This window comes from Spermophilus citellus (genome assembly GCF_964194105.1).
Source record: "Spermophilus citellus genome assembly, chromosome: 10".
In the NCBI taxonomy this organism is placed as follows: Eukaryota; Metazoa; Chordata; class Mammalia; order Rodentia; family Sciuridae; genus Spermophilus; species Spermophilus citellus.
The window spans coordinates 94,246,757-94,268,426 of NC_138197.1; the positions used below are offsets into that span (position 1 = coordinate 94,246,757).

The window sequence follows — 21,670 nt, forward strand, 5'->3', positions numbered from 1 at the left end:
TGTCTCCATGTCTGTTTTGGTGCCCATACAATGCTTTTTTGTTATTATAGATTTATAGTATAATTTTAGTGTTATACTAAATACTAAATATTTATGAAATATTGTGATGTCTCCTCCTGCTGCTGCTGCTGCTGCTGCTTCTTCTTCTTCTTCTTCTTCTTCTTCTTCTTCTTCTTCTTCTTCTTCTTCTTCTTTTTCATTAAGGATCGCTTTGGCTGTTCTGGGCCTCTTAAGTTTTCCAAATATCAGGAGCAATTTTCTATTTCCATGAAGAACATCATTTGAATTTTGTTGGGAATTGCATTGAATCTGCATAGCACTTGTGGTAGTATACCCATTTTGACAATATTAATTCTGCCTATCCAAGAACATGGGAGGTCTTTTCATCTTCTAAGGTCTTCCTCAATTTCTTTCTTTAGTGTTCTGTATTTTTTATTGTAGAGGTCTTTCACCTTTTTTCTTAAATTGATTCCCAAGTGTTTTGTTTTTCTTTGAAGCTACTGTGAATGGGATGGTTTTCCTAATTTCTCTTTCAGCTGATTCATCATTGGTGTGTAGGAACACAGTTGATTAATAAAGTTTAATTTTATATCCTGCTGCTTTGCTGAATTCATTTATGAATTCTAAAAGTTTTTTTGGGTGGAATTTTTTTTGGGGGGGTGGTCTTCTATATATAGGATCCTGTTGTGGGCAAACAGATCTTGTTTGAGCTCCTTTTTCTTATTTGTATTTATTTTATTTCATTCTTTTGCTTACTTAATCTGGCTGAAGATTCTAGCACTATGTTGAATAGAACTGGTGGAGATGGGCATTCCTGTTTTGTTCTAGTATTTAGAGGGAATGCTTTCAGTTTTTCTCCATTTAGAATGAGTTGGCATTTGGTTTATCATATGTAGTTTTTACAGTGTTGAAATATAGTCTTTTTATTTCTTTTTTCTAGTGTTTGGATCATGAATGGATGCTGAATTTTGTCAAATTCTTTTTCTGCATCTATTGATATTATCATGTGATTCTTGTCTTTTAAATCTATTGATGTGGTGAAGTACATTTATTGATTTCTTTATGTTGAACCTATTTTGCATCTTTGGGATGAAACCCACTTGATCATGGTGCACTATCATTTTAGTGTGTTTTTGTATGCAATTTGCTAGTATTTTATGGAGAATTTTTGCATCTATGTTCATCAAGGATATTGGTCTGGAGTTTTCTTTGCTCGATGTGTCTTTGTCTGGTTTTGGATTTCAGGGTGATATTGGCTTTGTAGAATTGGCTTTGGAAGTTTGTTCTAGTTCATGGAATAATTTGAGGAGTATTGGAATTATTTATTCTTTAAAGATTTAGTAGAAATTTTCTGAGAATCCACCTTGTTGGCAGGCTCTTGCTTGATGACTTCTTCAACCTCATAAAATTAACCTGTTTAAATTTTCTATATCTGGTTCAATTTGGGTAGGTTATATGTCTCTAGAAATTTATCAATGTCTTCAAGGTTTTCATGGACTGAAAATGGATTTTAGTAATTCATTGGATTTTAATAATCTGCGTTTTTTCTCTCTTTCTCTTGGTTAGCTTGGCTAAGGATTTGTCAATTTTGTTTATTTTTTTCAAAGAATCAACTTTTTGATTCATTTATTTTTTGAATTGTCTTTTTTAAAATCTTGATTTCATTGATTTCAGTTCTGATTTTCCTGTCTTCTGTTGATTTGGTTTGCTGTTGGTTTGTTTTCTTTTTCTAGGGCTTTGAGATGTAATGTTAGATTATTTATTTGGTATCTTTTCATTCTCTTAATGTATGAGCTGAATGCTATGAACTTTCCTCTTAGAACTGCATTTATAGTGTCCCAGAGATTTTGATATGTTATGTCATTATTCTCATTACCTCTAAGTATAATTTTTACTTTATTTTTGTTTTCTTCTGTTATACATTCATCATTCAGTAGTGAATTATTTAGTCTCCAGGTATTAGAGTAATTTTTATTTTTCTCTTATCATTGATTTCTAATTTCATTACCTTATGATCTGATAGAATGCAAGTATTATCTCTTTTTTTATTTGATAAGAGTTGCTTTGTGTCCTAAAATATTATCCATTTTGGAAAATGTTCAATGTGCGGCTTATAAGAAAATGAATTCAGTCACTGATGGATGAAATATTCTATATATGTCTGTTAAGTCTAAGTTACTAATTGTAATTTTAGTTCTGTAGCTTCTTTATTTTGTTTTTTGTTTGAATGATATATCTTTAACATAAGAGAGAGTTATGTTAAAGTCACGCAGAATTATTGTGTTGTGGTGTGTTTGAATCTTGATATTGAGAAAGGTTTGTTTGATGTACATAGTTGCTCCATTGTTTGAGGCATAGATATTTATGACTATTATTTCTTTCTGTTTTATGAATCCCTTAAGAGGTATGAAATGGCCTTCTATATCTCTTCTGATTAACTTTGGTTTGAAGTCCACTTTATCAAATACGAGAATAGAAACCTATGCTTGTTTATGAGATCCATGTGAATGATAGTTGTTGTTGTTGTTTTTCCCCCTCTCCTTTTACCTTCAGTCTATGGATATCTTTGCCTATGAGGTGAGTCTCTTGGAGATAGCATATTGCTGGGTCTTTTTTAATCCAATCAAAGAATCTGTGTTCTTTGATCGATAAGTTGAGTCGATTAACATTGAGTGTTACTATTAAGATGATTTTATTTCCTGTCATTTTTATTTATTTTTAGTTTTTTAGTTGAGTTATATTCTCCTTTGATACACTATTATTCTAGTTTAGTTTCACCCTCTCCTATTTTTTATTTGTATTCTTCATTTCGTCTTCATGTAATATTTTACTGAGTATGTTTTATAGTTCTGGCTTTCTAGTTGTGGATTCTTTTAACTTTTGTTTATCATGGAAGGTTTTTACCTCATATTAAAATATGAAGCTTAATTTTTCTGCATATAGTTTTCTTGGTTGGCATCTATTTTCTTTCAGAGCTTGGTATATATTATCCCAAGATTCCCTAGCTTTTAGGATCTGGGTTGAAAAATCAGCTGAGATTCAGATTGGGTTATCTCTAAATGTGACCAGTTGTTTTTCCTCTAGCAGCTTTTAAATTTCTATTCTTATTTTGTTTGTTTGGCATTTTCATAATAATTTACTTAGGAGTGCCTCTGTTGTAATTTTGTATATTTGGAGTCCTGTATGTTTGCTATATTTGATTTTCCATTTCCTTCTTAAGATTTGGGAAATTTTCTGTTACTACTTTATTGAAAATATTGTGCATTCCTTTGGTTTGTAGCTCTGAGCCTTCAACTACCCCTCTGAGTCTTAGGTTTGGTCTTTTAATAATGTCCCATATTTTTTGAAAATCCTATTCATGGTCTCTTAACATCCTTTCTCCATGATTAACTTTATTTTAAAGATATGTACTTTGTCTTCGTTGCTTTAAACTATGTATTCTAAATGGTCTATTCTATTGGTGATGCTTTCCATTGAATTTTTAGTTTCGTTTATTGATTTCTTCATTTTGAGAATTTCCATTTGATTTTTCTTCAGAATTTCTATTTCCTTATTGAAGTGATCTTTCAATTCTTGTATCTTGTCTCTGATTTCATTCCTTACAGTATATTTTATCTCATAGATTAGTTTAGCTATAAGCTTTGTAAATTTCTACTCTGATATTTCCTTCACTGTGGTGTCAGTGGAGTCTGCTATTGAGTCATTCTGGTTTGTTTGGGTTGGTTTTTTCCTGCTTTTTCATATATATATATATTTGTGTGTGTGTGTGTCTACCCATCTATCCAAATGGATCTGAAGCAGCAGGGCTTGTTTTCTATGTGCTTTTGGTGATCCTGTCAGTTTCCTGTGCCTCACAATTAAGGGGGAGCCAAATAATTGCACCCAACTATGAATACAGTAGATTACATCAAATTAAGTACTAAATTCCTATTTAACACTTACAAAGTTAATTGACACCAGAGAGAGCTATAGTAGACTCAGCAATTTATAGTAAAAGCAGTAATTAATTATGAAATATATCTGGCATAAAATCAAACAATAGGTGTTTTCTATGACTACTATTGTATTTATTGTTTCTATAGCATTAGTTATGGGGTCTGGCCTTTTTAAAACCAATTAGTGTTAGGAGGAGTTAGAGTTCTTTAAGAGGAAAGACGAAAAGATGGGGGGTAGAAAAGGGTTTGTAGATTCAACAGGTGAATAGGGCAAATACAGAGGCGACATAAGCTATGTTTTTTTATGAGGGGGGAGAAGAAAAATAGAAGTAAAAGAATTAAAGGAAGAGTGAAAGAGCAATAGAGTTTGGTTGTTAGCAAGAGAAAAGAGAGAAATAGAAATAAAGGGAAACAGAGTTGTGAAATAGACAACACAAAAATCAATCCAAAATATACTAATATAAAACCCCAACCCTCAAAAAACAGAGTAAGGAAAAATGACTACCTTCAAGATATGCTAGAAATGAGGAAGCAGAAACAAACATGTGTATGTACAAATGTATAAATGTCCATCATGTATCAATCAGTACAAATTCAAACAATCAAACAAACAAACAGAAAAACAGCAAAATAGTCAATGAGAGTGTATGCTTGCTGTCTGTGCCAAAACGTTTTTCCCTTTTTCAGCTTCCTTTCTCAGCAGGATGGTGTGGGGACCTGTAGAAGATGCTTTCAACTTCACCTCCAGGGTATAGTTACTGCTGGGTTCTATTAGCTGACTTTCTGGAAGCAAAGCTCCCTGGGGAAGGGATTAGGTCTAGTATTGGTTCAAGTGTTATATTGTGTGGTATTGGTCCAAGTGTTATATTGTGTGGAGAGTTATGGGCTGTAAATGAATCAATGTACTTCTAGGAGTGTACCCTACTCCTCTCCCCAGGGTTCCACTCATTGGAAAGGGCAGTCAGTCCTTTGCTGGTTCTGTTGTTAGGGAATACTGCCCTTTTTGGCTTCTCAAGGACTGAGCTCTGAGTTTAATCCACTCCACCAGTTCAGATCATCTATCTGCCACCTGCCACTGGTCCTGGGTACTACCAAATTCAAGGGATTGGGGAAGGGTGAGCTTTCTCCACCCTCTCTGTCCTGTATTATCCCCAGGTAAAATGGTCTCCATGCCAGAAATTCTTTGTGCCAGAGATTCTCCTGATTTTCTAGGCTCAGTTTAGATCTTTCAGTTGGTATCTGCTAGATTTCTATGTTGGACTCAGATCCAAACGCACAGATCTAAGTTCCCAGTCTAAATTTATGAGCTGAATAGCCTCTGGGTCAGCCCAGGGCAGGCTGCCCCTCCAATTCTGGAATTTTCCATGCCAAGACTTTCCCAGCACTGTTTAGTCTTTTCTGATCTTGTGTATTAATTTCCCCCATTCCTGCCAGGAGCTTAGCCCCAATTCTGTTCCTTATCCTTATCTGATGTACTCCAAATTTCCCAGTCTTCAAGGCTCCCTGTTCAATACTGAGTATCAGTGGAGTGCTTTTTTTAGACTCACCTCACAGAGAAGTTTTCTGGTGGTTTGAGTCCCATGTCCCGGAGCTGTGAGAAAAGCCATCTCCTGCTAATCTGCCATCTTATCCTCTCACTCAGCTGGTTCTTAATGAACAAAAGACAACTAATTGAAAAATGGATTTATAGTTAAAAGGTCTTTTCTTGACCACAAAGAGAACTGACAGGGATTTTCTTCTTGAGCTAACTTTAGTAAGACTTCTCTGAGCCTTCTTTAAGTAGGCTTCAGCCTTTGTCCCTGTCCTGAGGCCTCTATTATTTAGTTTTAACAACAATCCCACCTAGCCCAGTTTAGGGAGAATCCCTTTCCTTTGGTATTTGATTATTCAATATCTGATCAAATTCTTCATCCTTCTCTTTTGGTCTGTGATCACCCTGGCCTTCCTTCTGCAAGAGTCCTGTTAGGTCAATTGAGCAAGAATCACTTTGATTTATCCTTTTAGTAAATTTCAGTTCCCTGACCCCCTTATTTGCTCCAGTGCCCCAAATTTCCACTTATCCTTGTATTTGAAGTTGAGCCTCATCCCTCTTTCTTATAATATCTTATCACAATATCTTCTAAATCTTACTGTGTTAGCAAGTATCATGGGTAATTTTTTCTTCAATTGGTTCAGTTTTTCAGGTCTGACCTTATATTCATCAATTTATCTGTAGAAATATTTCTGTTTATTCAGTAGATGAATAAATAAATGAATGTGCAAAGGCACAAAGGGAATATTTTTTTTTTTAAGAGAGAGTGAGAGAAGAGAGAGAGAGAGAGAGAGAGAGAGAGAGAGAGAGAGAGAATTTTTTTTAATATTTATTTTTTAGTTCTCGGAGGACACAACATCTTTGTTGGTATGTGGTGCTGAGGATCGAACCCGGGTCGCACGCATGCCAGGCGAGCGCGCTACCACTTGAGCCACATCCCCAGCCCCACAAAGGGAATATTAAAAAGATGGAGAAAAGAGAATGCAACATTCCCAAATCTAATAGATATTGTGGAAATGAAAACAGAATAAAGGGTAGAAATTAAGAAAAAATAGAGGCGAATTTCCCAGAGATGATTTTCAAATTAAAGAGATGTTAGGAAAAATTGTGAAAACCTGAACATTGGGTGCCCTGTTTATTTTATTGACACCAGTTGTATTTTTCATATTTGTCTTTGAGCTAGGCTATTTACAATTGTGAAATCCATACAATACTGGTGATATGCAATAGAAATGCTAAATTGCTGTGTCTGGTGAAGTGTAACTGATTTTTATCCTATGGATAAGGCCCAGTTTTTACACTTACTTGTGAATTGATTTCCTGCACATAAAATTAAGAATTCTTTATAGTTTCCTTGAAAAAATTATAACTTCCTAGATCTCTTACCAATTAATGAGTTAAATGAAATCATCAATCCATATATAATAGTTATGATTATACTTTTTATATTATTATTATTATTTAATTTTAATATTTATTTTTTAGTTTTTCTGCAGACACAACATCTTTGTTTGTATGTGGTGCTGAGGATCGAACCTGAGCCGCATGCATGCCAGGCGAGCGCACTACCACTTGAGCCACATCCCCAGCCCCCTTTATATTATTTTTTAAAGAAACAAAAAATATTTTTTAATGGAAACACCAAATGCTAAGACAAATTAGTGAGAAAAGATTTATACCTAGACATATTCTAGGGAAACATTGAAAAAATTAAAATTTTCATATTGCCTCCAATGAAGCATGAATTATAATATGGATTCAATTTTTCTACGTAAAGGCTAGAGGCTAATAAAATTCTTTACTTTCTCACATTTCTCATTAATTACTCATCGGCCACTTTTTGAAACTTTAGCCTTTATCTCCAACTACAATTTGATTTTTGAAACTATCATAATTTATTTATACATAATCATGGGAAGCAGTTAACTGAAATGCTTACAAACATGGAGTTGAAAATTATGTTTCCTGGGCTTAACTACAATCTTTATATAGATTACTATGAGTCATTAAGTGATCTACTTAATTTCTTTCTATTTTAGTTACTTCCTCTCTGAAACAGAAATACAGGTTGCATGTATGATGGTGTATACCACATAATCTAAATGTATAGTAGGCTATACCATCTAGTTTTATGTAAATATGTTTTATGATATTTATACAAAAATGAAACTGCCTGATGTATTCTTCAGAATGTATCTCCATGGTTAAGTGTATACATGCCTATAGTAATAATAATGCATATTACTACTTATAATAATACATTCATTACTTGTAGGGTTATTATAAAAATTAAATGAGATGTTACATTAAAGAAAACTTAAAATAGTGATTGGCACATGGTGAGGTTGTAAACTATGTTCAAAGTAAGTCAGAATAAGTATAGGTAAGAGGAATTGTTTGCAAAGGGAAATAATCTAAGAAGCTATTAATATGGAACTAATTGTAGGGTATATATACCATAGAATGCTATGCAGAGTTTGTACAAATTAAGCAGATCTGGTCATATTAATGTGGAACAATTTCTCTATGTTAAGTATTAGTTGTAAACCAATAGTATTGTATATGGAATGATGTGTTAGCTTTTCATTAGTGTAACTAAAAAGCTGAGAAAAACAACTTAAAGGAAAAAAATATTTATTTTGGCTCACAATTTTAGAGGATTTAGTCTCTAGTTATTTGGTCTCATTGCTATGGGTGAGGCAGAGTATGATGGTAGGGAGCACACAGCAGTGCAGAGTTGTTTTCCTCATGGTGGTTGGGAATCAGAGAGACTGCTAGGGCCCAGGGACAAAATATATCTTTCAGGGGCACACCCTCATTCCTCAAACTAGGCCTCACCTTTTAAAGTTTTCACCACCTCCCAATACCACCATCAGCTCAGGGACCAAGCCTTTTGCACATGGTCTCTGGTAGACATTTTAGATTCAAGCCCTGTCATTCCAACCCTGGACCTCAAGGTTTCATGTCCATCTCATAATGCAAATTGCCTTCAGTCCATCTCCAAAAATTCAGTAGTTCCAACATGACTCAAAAGACCAAATCCTAGATTTCCTGATTCTAGAAAATCTCTTAGCTGTGAGCCCCTGTAAAAGAAAAAAGAAAATTACATACTTTCAATGTAATATGGTGGACAGAATATAAGTTCCCATTCCAAAAGGGAGGAATAGGAAAAATTCCAAGGAGGTATTGGAGCAAAGCAAGACTGAAATCCCACCAGGCAAATATTAAACCCTGCAATCCCATGTTCAGCATCCGGGACATATGTTGGTATGGTACAAGCTCCAAAGAGCTTGGGCCAGTCCCTCCCCTATAGCCTTGCCTGCCAGTTATTGTCCACATGGCCACTATCTTGGGGCTGGCTCTACTCATTGCCTACAACTTTCCTTAGCAGACATGCCATGTTTTTGGCATCTCCAACTTCCAGGGTTCTCCCTTATAGCTTTGACTTTGCTCTTACAACTTCATGTATCACACTCTCAGACACTGCCCATAGGGATTCTAACCCTGCCGCACACTGCCCAGCCTCCCAGGCCTTCTTTTAAAATCTAATTGGAGTTCTCTGTGACCCCACAACTCTTTCACACTGGATACCTACAAAACCAGCATCACATGGATGTGCCAAAGTCTACAGCTAACTCAAGCAGTATCTGGCTCTACTTGAACCATGGCTGCAGCAGCCTGCATAGCTGAGTGCCTGCTTAGATGAGCATGGTAAAATGATTCCTAAGCCAGTTGCCCTGGTGCTCTCTTCTTAAAGCATTTCAAACAAGTTATAGCTTTGATCGCTTGAGCCTGTGAGGGAGACTGACCAATTTCACAGATAACCTCCAGTCCTTTTTCTTTTGTCCCTGTATAAAGTATTTGGTTTCCTTTAATTAGCACTAATCTCTTCAGCAACCACATCTTCTTTGGCCCCAATTTTGTACAGTGTTTTCACATCTTTTGCCCTGGTTTTTACTGCTGATTCTTGCTACTAATCTATATAAATTAGTCAACAATACTCATACCAGAACCTGAATGCTATGCTGGAAATTTCCTCTGTCAAATTAATTATCTTTCATCTTTATAGTCAATTTCACATAGTCTCAGAATCTGGAGAAATGTAGACAAATTCTTTGCCAGAATCAAATGTGGCCTCTAGTCCAATTCCCAAAAGAGTCCTTAGTCTCATCTGAAACCTCATGGGCATAGTCTTTACTGTCTGCATTCCTATCAGCATTCTGGTCTTTGAGGTGTAATCAGAACTGCCCATTGAGCTCTGCTTACAGCAATCTAAGCTTTCCCTGGGCTGTCTCTCAAAACATTTCCAAACTTCTCCCAGAAACAGTTCTAAAGGCTTATGACCACACATGGTCAGGTATAGTCATATCAGTGATCCTGTAACCGTGGTCCACTTTATGCTTTGAATATAGCCATTGATGCTCTGCAACTGTGAATTATTTTTTTAAAAAGAACTATTTATTTATCTTCCTCTCTCCCTGTTTCTCCCTAATCTTTCCTGCTCCCCATTCTTGGGAAACAGGATTGCCTTTCTTCCCCATTCTATCCATTGGCCACAAACCCACCACAGGAATGAAGTAATTCAGAAGACCTCAGAAATGACTATCTCCCAAATTAACAAGTGAATTACAACTCCAGACAGAACACATGCAATGTAGCCTTTGCATCACCTTTTCTAAAAGCCACCAGCTCCCCTTGATGGAGTTCTGTTTCATAGCTTCTGAGACAGAACTCCCAGTGCTTCTCCTTTGCTAGCAAAGTAATAAACCTTCTTTTTCCTTTTTCTTGAAACCATGTTCTTGTTATTGAATTGGCATCAGGGACAAGGACTGAGCTTTTGGTAACAATTACACTTTTCATCAGTTTTTTGAGTTAGTCAGCTTCTAATACTGTGACAAAATACCAGAGGGGGGGGAAACAGAGGAAAGGTTTATTTGGGCTCTTAATTTCAGAGGTATCAGTCCGTGTTCAACGGATTCTGTTGCTATAGACCTGTGGTCAGGCAGAACACAAGGCACAGAGGGTGTGGCGGAGTAAAGCTGTTTACCTCATGGCAGCCAGAAAACAGAAAGATATCCAGGAGCCAGGGACAAAATATACCCTTCAAAGACACATCACAGTGACCTAATTCCTTGAAGTAGGTCCCACCTCCTCAGGTTTCCACTACCTCTCAATAGTGCCATCAGATGGGGACCAAGTATTTAGCATATGGCCTTTGGGAAACAACCATAATTTGTAATCACAGTAGTACAAAGAAAAATAACAAAATGCCCATTTAAAACAACCAAACACATATTTGAATGCATGTGTATATGTGTGTACATACAGAGAGAAATGTGTGAATAGGTAGTCTTTTGAACAGTGGTTACCTTTGGGGAGGGAAGTGGTAAAGAAATATTCTAAAGGGCTGATTTGTTTATTTTCTCTAATTAATTTATGTACAATCTGTGGAATTAACTAAGAAACCTAAAGCTATCTTAATGTTTTTCAGAAATATTTACTGTAACATACATACTTAGTATTTTGGTGTAATGATTATTCTGTTGATTTTCATAGTATGTTTTTATTGTTGTTAAGTAAAGAACAAACCTAGTTATTCGTTAAACGATAAAAGCATACATCTCTGTATATTTACAGATGGTAAGGGAGCAACATCATGTGGTATCTTGTGACATTTCTGGACTTGCATAAAAGTGTTTATGTATCTTTTTTATAAAGTTAACACATGCATTAAAGATTTTATGTATGTGTTTAAACATTTTATCTATATACACATATGTGTGTGTAATCTTAACAATAAGCAACTTGAATACAAAATTTATGCTGACTTCTCATTTTAATGCTGATAGCACAATATTTGGTATATAATGAAGGCCCAATAAATAGATGAATTCTATTTAAAATTGTTGTGTTACTAAGTACAAAAAAACATGGGATTAAAATATATGTTCTAAACAGACTATACTTAAGAATGTTATAATTTGCATATCATTCCACTACTTCAGTTACAAATATATGAATTGTCCTTTGTCCAAGGATATAATCATTTCACTTACAATTATAAAAAAATATTTCCTCATAGAAATTACACAAACAAAACTCCTAAGTACAAAATTAGAATTCTTAAACTAGAGAATTCCTGGAAAATAATCAAGAGAACAAAAATCCCTATTTATTATTGTTCTGTTTTCTCTGCTTTGTGTGTGTGTGTGTGTTTTTGTCGTTGTTGTTTTGTTTGTTTTGTTTTCTCCTTACAGACTTGGGATGTAGCTTTATCACGAACTGCTAGAGCCTGGGGGAAAAAGTGTGTGTTTAAGCCTAATATTCATTTAGAAGAAATACATATGGCCCATCCTACATTTAATGGTATTGGTGAAAATATGTGGGTTGGCCCTGAGAACGAATTTACTGCGACTGTTGCTATCAAAAGTTGGTATGCAGAGAAGAAATATTTTAATTTTGAAAATGGAACTTGCTCTAAAAACTGTTCTAATTATATGCAGGTATCTAATTTTTATATTGCTATTAATTCAGTAGACTTCTTAATTGCTTTACTAACTAGTTTTATGTTTTAAATTTATAAGTAAACACAAATGGTAAAATTATTACTTCTAATAAAATTCAAATTCTATTCAGTCCTATCTTCAAATGTCCATAGTCCCATACATATGTAAATCATACAATCAAAATATTCTTTGAGCGCCGGGGTGTAGCTCAGTGGTAGAATGCTTTCCCAACATGCATGAAGCCTAGTGTTTCATCCCTAATACCACAAAAAAGGGACATTTTTTAAAAATATAATAAATCTAACCTTGATACCCAAAGTTAAAAGACAATTTTCTAAAATAGTACACACTGGAAAAGGAAGTAAAAATCTAGTAATTAAAAACTATTTACAAATCATTGAGAATAAAAACAAAAGATGATATGTTTTGCATATATCAGTATATATATTATATTATAGCTGACTGATTAAGGCAGTAATATAGTATTCAGTGGAAATTAATAATATTATTTTACTAATATCTAAAAATCCATCCTCATACTTTATACTTCAAGAATATTGAACCAATTTTTATTTATTCATTATTTCACATACCACATTGTTTAATAATCATCTAAATATATGTCTGATAATACACTGAGGGTGGAGAACTTGTTTCTCATTCACCATATTGTGAACATAAAAATATGACATTATTTAGGTCTTCAATAAATATTTGTGTCAGAAATCAAGAAGATATTGAACTCCCAAGTTTATTTAAAACATGGTTATTTTTCAGTCAATATTTCCTGGTGTCATGATTTATATAAAGCTCAAAATTTTGGAATTTATCCACATTGATCTCATCTTTCTCTTCCATCAAATGAATCATTCTCCAAAATTTTTTTGATGAACTTTTTTTTATTTAAATTTTTTCTTTTTAGTTGTAGATGGACACAATACCTTTATTTTATTTGTTTTTATTTTTATGTGGTTCCAGGGATAGAACCCAGAGCCTCAAGCATGCAAGGCAAGCTCTCTGCCACTGAGCTACAACCCCAGCCCCTTGATTAACTCTTTTTTGTTAGCTCCTTCTTCTAGAAAGTTATAGTTGTTCTCCATTGTCTTACTCATATCAAAGTTAGACCCATTAATATGTCTTTAATACCTTCAGTAAACTCATCAAATCTACTCCCTGACCTGCTACTATATTCAGTATTTTCTGCTTCTTAATGCCAGTTCCTAGAAATTCTTTTGTCCTGAATTTGGCCTGCTTGACTCCATTTCAATTCTTACAGTATATTTTCTGGGCTTTGTTTGTTTGTTTGTTTTGTTTTGTTTTGTTTTTTGGTACTGAGGATTTAACTCAGGAGCACTCAACCACTGAGCCATATCCCCTATTTTGTGTTTTATTTAGAGACAAGGTCTCACTGAATTGCTTAGCACCTCTTTTTTTGCTGAGTCTGGCTTTGAACTCATGATCCTCCTGTGTCAACCTCCTGAGCCATTGGGATTACAATGTGCCACCACACGTGGTCCTATTTTCTGTTCTTTTAATGAATAATTCTGTTCTTTTAATGAATAATTTCTCTAAGAAACAAACTTTTAGAAGTACTAAGATTAGATGGGCTGGGGTTGTGGCTTAGTGATAGAGCACTTTCCTAGCCTGTGTGAGGCACTGGGTTCAATCCTCAGTACCATATATAAATAAATAAGTGAAATAAAGGTCCATCAACAAATATATATATCTCAGTAAGATTACAGATAAATAAAAAATTAAAATGGAAATGGTTCCTCTCTCGCAGAGGTTAATAAAACAAAATGAGTACTTTTTCTTTACTCCAGGTATTAGAAATATTAGAGTTGTACAGAGAATTTTTGGAATCTTTCATTATTCCCATCGTTTTTACTCAAATTCAAAATCTTTATTTTTTCTGAATGAAAAGTCCACATTGTATATCCTCTTTTGGTACTATGGATTGAACCCAGGAGCACTTAACCATTGAACCACATCCCCAACCCATTTTTTTATATTTTATTTAGAGACACGGTCTTGCTGAGTTTCTTAGGACCTTCCCAAGTAGCTAAGGCTGTCTTTAAACTCATGGTCCTCCTGCCTCAGCCTTTCAAGCCACTGGGATTAGGAGAAGCATGCAACACCACACCTGGCACCACACTTTGTATCTTATAATGTAATTTCCTCAACAAAAGGAGAGAGAAATGCTAATTTCAGTCAACTATTCTTTACTCTTTTTATCTCTTTGGTTTCCCTTTTGTAATCTTATTGTCTCTCTTTTTCTCCTTTTTATTCACAATTTCCATTTTTGCATAAAGTTTTCTCTCCTTTTTCTCTGCCAGTGACCTAGAACTTTCAAATTCAAATGGGTTGAAAATTAATTTATCATGTATGAATTCCTTTGGCTCTGAAGTAATATTCTGGATCAGTGTGGTCAAACTGCTCTCCTAATACACTATTAGTAGAACCTGTTAAAATGTGTCTCTTAATGTAGTTTTGGAAATGCTGTCCTATATTCACAATAACTTTTAACTGTGTCTAAATTAAAATACTTCATAGTCCTTGAATTTCTTGGCTATGGATTCTGTGTTAATGGAATATATTATTGTTTAGAAGATAAAATATTAATGTTTAGAATTATATTATGTTTTCTTTAAAAATTTCATTGTAGATTGTTTGGGATAACTCTTACAAAGTTGGTTGTGCTGTTACTCCATGTAGAAGAATTCAAAATATTAGACATGCAGCACTTTTTATATGTAATTACGCACCAGGGTAAGTTACTTTAAGATAATAAAAACATAAAAATATGTTTTCTTAACTTTAATATATTATTTTAAGTGTTTTATGAACTATAAAAAAGTTAGGTATAAAGTATTAATTAAAAATTTATGTTGAAATATTTTAAATTCCATAGTGAAATAAGCCATAACTTGTACATATTTTTATTTATATGCTACCTTTGTGTTACATGCTAGAAGAATACTAACTTTAGTATATTTCTAATATCTAGCCTAACTAGTTTAGAATTAAAATTATTTTTCAAAAAATTTATCCCTATATTTATGATAAAAGGTAAAAGAAAACAAAATTAAACATGTTAAAATTTATGTAGTAAGGGTTGTTTTACATATACATCAATTTGTAATATGAAAGACATTCAACTGATAACCCAGTGTGGATTGCATTAATTAGGACTGGTCTCTTATATGTAAGGAGCCATAATATCTCTAAGACAGAAGAAAATTTTGAAAGCCTTCTAATCAAGCTAACCATATTAAATTTGAACTCTTTATACTTATCATGTGATTATTTAGCTTGTATGTGAATATCTGCCATTTATGGGACTAATTACTCCTTATAATAACATCCATCTCTGGGCAGCTCTGTTGGAAATTTCCAAGATTTCTTACAGGCCATTATGACACTATAAATAATATTATAACTTCTAAATAAGTGAGAAGATATTCTAACCAATGTTTTCAATAAAAAACTAAAAATTGGCTTCTTAATAGGATTGAGAAGGAAGTGCTGCTGAATATAATGTTTTGGAACTAAAGCATAATGAAAACGAAAAAAGTATTGATTATTGATGATATTCCAGTATATGGAGAAAACAATAGAACATAACAGTGAATTAAATTCAGAAAACCCTTTCCTGATAAAGAGATGACCACATTTAGTTTATATTCTCGCAAGGAGATAAACCCTTGTTAAAATTTAAACATATAAATAAATAATATTTTAACTACATAATAAAGTGTAACATAAAAAAGCAGGATATGCAAATAAGGAACGGTTGGTATGGAAGAGAGAGTAGTCACAAAAGGAGGTGGCAAATGAAAAGGAAATATCAAAATAATATTCTAAGTGTAAGGAAGAGAATGCATAAAATCTCTGAGCTTGTATGAGTTTGGTATGTTTTAAAGAATGAATAATTCTGGTTAGAAGTAGGATATGTGGTTGAAAGTTAGATGAGAGAACAAATAGAATAACATAGGCCATATTGAATATTTTCTCATTTATTCTAAATAATGACAAAGTCTTTGGGAAGTCTTAAGCCAGTGAGTAGCAATCACGTTTAGGCTTTGGAAAAAATGATTATGAAAAAGATACTGTGGAAATTAGAAAATGTAGGAAGTAAAATATCATTTCAATAAAGACATGGAGATTCTGAAAAACAACCAAACAGAAATTCTGAAAATGAAAGACTAAGCAAACCAAATTAAAATTTCAATGGAAAGCATCACCAATAGATTAGACCACTTTGAAGATAGATTTTTCAGGCATTGAGGACAAAATATATAATCTTGAAAATGAAGTTGATCATAAAGAAAAGATGTTAAACTTGGATTCAAGCTGGCAGGCTAAAGAAAGGCTTTATTCCTAGTTGCTCTGTGACTCTGGATTCAAGCAGCAGTAGTACTACTTTTCTAGGAGGTGAGTGAAAGAGGAATTTCACTAAATATTGGACAGAGTGTTTTGGAGACTCAGAAAGTTGGGTATATTAAACAAAGAAAGACTACATTGAAGCCAAGCCATTTTTGGCTGCAGCAGTAGCAGTGATGGTCAGCACAGAGGAAGGGAAAACACAGAGGAACACAATGGGCAGATTTAGTAGAGAAAACCCTGAGATCAGAAAAGCAGACTGCTATAAATTCTAGCCAGAGAAATTAAGCAAGAGAAGAAAATGAAAGGAACAAAAATAGGAAAGGAAGAAGTCAAATTATCACAGTGTGCAAATGATATGATCCTATACCAAGAAGATAAAACAAAACAAAGCAAAAAAAAATCCACCAAAGACTGCTAAAGCTAATAAATTTGGCAAAGTAACAGATTATAAAATCAACATGCAAACAACAATAGCTTTCTTATATACCAAAAACAATCTGCTGAGAAAGAAATTAGGAAAGTAATTCTATTCACAGTGGCCTCAAAAACAAACAAACAAAAAATAAACCTAAGAATAAATTTAATCAAGGAGGTGAAAGACCTCTACAATGAAAACTAGAAAACAAAAGAACATTGAAGAAAGACATTGAGGAAGACCTCAAGATGGAAAGACCTCACATGATCATGGATAGGCAGAATTAATACTCTTAAAATGGCCATACTATCAAAAGCAATACACAGAATTAGTGCAGTCCCTATCAAAATACCAATGACATTTTTTACAGAACTAGAAAAAAATAGTCCTAAAATTTATTTGGAATAATAAAGACCAAAAATAGCCAAAGTAATTTTAAGCCAAAAAAAGCAATGCTGGGGGCTTCATAATACCTGACTTCAAACTATACTACAGAGCTATAGTAATAAAAGCTGCATGGAACTGGCATAAAAACAGACATATAGACCAATGGTAAAGATTAGAAGACAAAGACAAACTCACACAGATAAGTCTTTTGATCCTTGACAAAGGTACCAAAAACATACATTAGAGAAAATATAGCCTTTTTAACAAATGGTGCTGGTTATCAATATGTAGAAGAATGAAACTAGACCTTTATCTCTCACTCTGTGCAAAAATCAATTCAAAATGGATCAAACAAAAAATAAACCTCACAATTAGACTAGAAACTATGCAACTACTAGAAGAAAACATAGGGTCAACACTCCAGCTGAGGCACAGGCAATGACATTCGCAATAGGACCCCTAAAACTCAGGAAATAATGCCAAGAGTTAATAAATGGGACAGCATTGAATTAAAAAGCTTCTGCACAGCAAAGGAAACAATTAGGAATGTGAAGAGAGAATCCACAGAATGTGAGAAAACCTTTGGTAGCTGCTCTTTGGACAGTGGATTAATTTCTAGAACATATAAAGAGCTCAAAAGCCTTACACCAAAAAATCAAATAACCCAAGTAATAAGTGGGCAAATGAGCTAAACAGACACATCTAAAAAGAAGAAACACAAATGGCCAACAAATACATGAAAAAATGCTCAACATCATTAACAATTCAGGAAAATGTATATATGGTATATATACACAATGGAGTTTTATTCAGTCATAAAGAAAAAACAAATTGTGACATTTGCAGAGAAATGGTCGAACTAGAGACCATTATGTTAAGCAAAATAAATTAATTTCAGAAGGTTAAGGGTTGTATGTTTTCTCTCATGTGGAAGCTAGTGAGGAAGAAGGAAAGCAAAGTTGCTTGGATCTCCTAAAAATCACAGGGAGATCATTAGAGAAAGGGAGCCAATGAATGGGAGATATGGAAGGAGTGGGGAAATGCTGGGGATTGATATTGACCAAATTAGATTGTTAGATTGTGTGCATGTACAAATATGTAGCAACAAATCCCCTCCTATTTACAATTATAATGCACCAATAGGGGAAAATAGTGAAAAAAAGGAAAAAAATGAAAGAAAGAAAAGATGTTAAGAGACCATGAACTGAATATTCAAAAAATCTGGGATAACATCGCAAGACCAAATTTAAGAATTACTAGGGTAAATGAAGGTTCTGAAATACAAAGAAAAAGAATTCACAGTGTTTTTAATAAAATAATATTATAAAAATTTCTTATGAAAGACATGGAAAAATGTTTTATGAAAGACATGGAAATTTAAATACAGGAAGCACATAGAATTCCACATAGGCAGGATCAAAAAAGATCTCCAAGACACATTACAATAAAAATTCCTAATATTCAAAGTAAGGATAAAATTTTAAAAGCTGCAAGGGAAAGTGGCATGTCACAATTAGAGGTGAACCAATTCAAATTTCAACTGAATTTTCAACCAAAACCCTAAAATACAGGAGGCTTGGAATAATATACACCAAGCTTTGAAAGAAAAATGGTACCAACAAAATTACTATATCCAGAAAAATTATTCAGAATTGAAGATGAAATAAAAATCTTTAATTATATGCAGAAACTACAAGAATTCATAATCATCAGCCTGCACTACGAAACGTACTCAATAAAATATTTTATTTGGAAGAAATGAAAAATAAAAATGAAAACCAGCATAGGGATGAATTGCAGTAGAAGAATGAATTAAAGGAAAATGAAGTCTGACTTAAACATTAGAAAATAAACATTACAAATAAATCAAAGTGACAGGAAATAAAAATCATCTCTATAATAAGTTGAATATAAATAGACAAAACTCTTCAACCAAAAGACATAGATTGGCAGATTGGATTAAGTAAATACCCCAACAGTATGCTATTTGCAAGAAATACAAAGACTTCTACAGACTGAAGGTGAAAAGATGGGAAAAGATATACCATGCAAATTGTAGTTGAAAGTAAGCATGGGTAGATATTCTCATATCAGACAAAGTGGACTTCAGCTGCAATGCTGGAAATTTTTTTCTTATTTTACTATCTCTAACCTTCTGAGTCTCTGATCTGCTTTGAATGTCCAGTTTTAAATTCCAGTAAAGCTTTTTTTGTTCACTCACCTTGCTGAGAAGCTGCCTGTCTGCTTTTATAGCTAAAAATCTATTAATCAAATGGATTTAATAGACGGATAAAAATATTTCATCCTCAATGACTAAATTCACTTTCTTCTCAGCAGTATATGAAACATTTTCTAAAATAGATATTTTAGCTCACAAAACAAATCTTAGCAAATACAAAAAAGTAGAGATAATTTCTTATATCATTTTACATCATGATGGAATTAAGTTACAAATCATTGACAAGATAAAAACAGAAACTATTTAACACCACCTGGAGCTTAAAATATACGCTTTTGAACAGTGAATAGATAGCAGAAGAAATCAAGGAAGAAATTTAAAAATTCTTAGGGAAAAAACCATAATAGTGATACAATATATCAAAATTTCTGGGACAATAATAAGGCAGTTCTGAGAAGAAAGCTTAAAGCACTGAGTCCATACATGTAAAACAGAAAGATACCAAATAAATAACCCAATATTATACCTTAAGGAAGACCCAAATGAACAAAATTTGTGATGAAAAAGGAAATATCATCACAAACACCACTGAAATCAAGAGGATCACTAGAAACTATTTTGAAAATTTGTATTTCAATAAACTAGAAAAATTTTAAGATGTTGACAAATTTCCAGAGACATATGACATACCCAAATTGAACCATGAAGACAGAGAAAACTTAAACAAATCAATATCAAGTAATGAAATTAGAGCAGCTATTAAAACTTTGTGGTAATATGCAAGATGTCAGTCCAAAGGGAGGGAGCATTCTATGTTGCACCATGACCTGGGACTCAAGTAGAGAGAATACTGCTTCTCTGCAAGTGATATTCCTGCTCCTACACAGAAATCACAGCCACCGTGCCCATGAACAACTCCAGGCCTGAGTGTCAGAGTAGGTCTCCCAGCTACTCACACACACAGGACTACCAGGTGCCCGAGCAGGACCGTCAGCATCAGCACCCAAGCAGAACTTCCTGCCACCCACCCAAGCAGAAATACCAGATGCTGCTCCACACAGGACACCAGCAACTACCCATGTGCAAGAACTCCAGTCATCACTCCCATGTGGACCCCCATGGGGCTCCTCCAGTCACCTCCATCTTGAGACTCTGCAGCAACAGAGATAGTCCCCTGTGTATGGTAGCATACCTGCACCTGGAAACTTCACACAGGCTCTCAAGACAGCTGACAGTCCCACACCACTGCATACCACAGAGCTGACTTTGAGCACATTGCCCATGTCCAATGCCATCTCCTGATTCCCCCACTCAAATCGACACCCCATTGCTGAAAGCAGCTGCCTCCATGTTGGGTCACCTTTAACATCATCTTTAGTGGGGGCAACTCCCAGTTTGAAACTCCAGCTGGCTAGGTACCCAGTTTCTAACTCCCCCCTCTCCCCAGCAGTCACTAACCCAGCACAGTGACACCCTGGTTACCTTCACCATCCTTAGGGCAGAAATACTAGCTAACAGCAGATGACCCCACCTACTGGATGAGAAGGGAAGCAGGAAAGATACTGATTTCCAACCAAAGCAGTCTTTATTTCTTCCTTTGAGATTTTTTTTTCTTCTCCCTCTCTATTCTCCTGCCATCACATCCCCAACGTATTTGAAACCAAGTACTTTGCATGAATTAGGATTTTGAGGATTGTGACATATGAATAGCATATTACACATGTGTTGTATGTTCTTTTTCTCCAATTTTTACTATTTTAACATTTTAAAATTTTTCTTAATATATATGTGTGTTTATTTTATGTACTGTACTGTCTTCCTGCTTACTTGTCTACCCAAAATTACTTCCTCTGTATTCTACTGCTATTAACCTTCTCTTTAGATTTCTCTTTCAAACTTTCTAAGATATAATAACTCTATATCCTGACCTCCTACTTCCTCAGCATATCATCCTACACCTCACCCCAGTTCTTTGTCCACTGTCAGAAACTGTAAACCCTTTTACAAACCTATTGATTATATTGTAGATAATAATTGAATTCACCATTTCTGTACATTGTGACCAAACTGTAAATGTCTTACCAACTGTTTCGTTTTAGGATGTATATTGTTTATATTGGGATCTGCCAACATTGTCTTTTCCCTCAAAGGAGAGGTATTGGAACCCTACAGGGGCACTATAAGCCTATAGGGTAAAAATGGTAATGCCTCAGATCCACAGTGCTAGAAGGGAAGACACACGAGCAACATGAAAAGGCAAGGAAGGAAAATGCCCCAAACAAATAAAGATACCATATTATTAGAATCCATGGCTGGCACAGCAGAAGAAAT

General features: G+C 34.2%; 1 protein-coding gene across 1 annotated transcript in view; it reads left to right on the top strand.

Annotated features, from left to right (window-relative positions):
• Positions 1–21,670, top strand: part of GLIPR1L2 (GLIPR1 like 2) — a gene marked incomplete at both ends in the record, with an annotated part of 57,417 nt that overhangs the window by 3,685 nt on the left and 32,062 nt on the right. The window contains 2 exons of the mRNA XM_081310854.1: positions 11,724–11,969; positions 14,638–14,741. Coding sequence (XP_081166980.1) covers positions 11,724–11,969; positions 14,638–14,741 — 350 coding nt within the window. The remainder of the gene's footprint in view (positions 1–11,723; positions 11,970–14,637; positions 14,742–21,670) is intronic.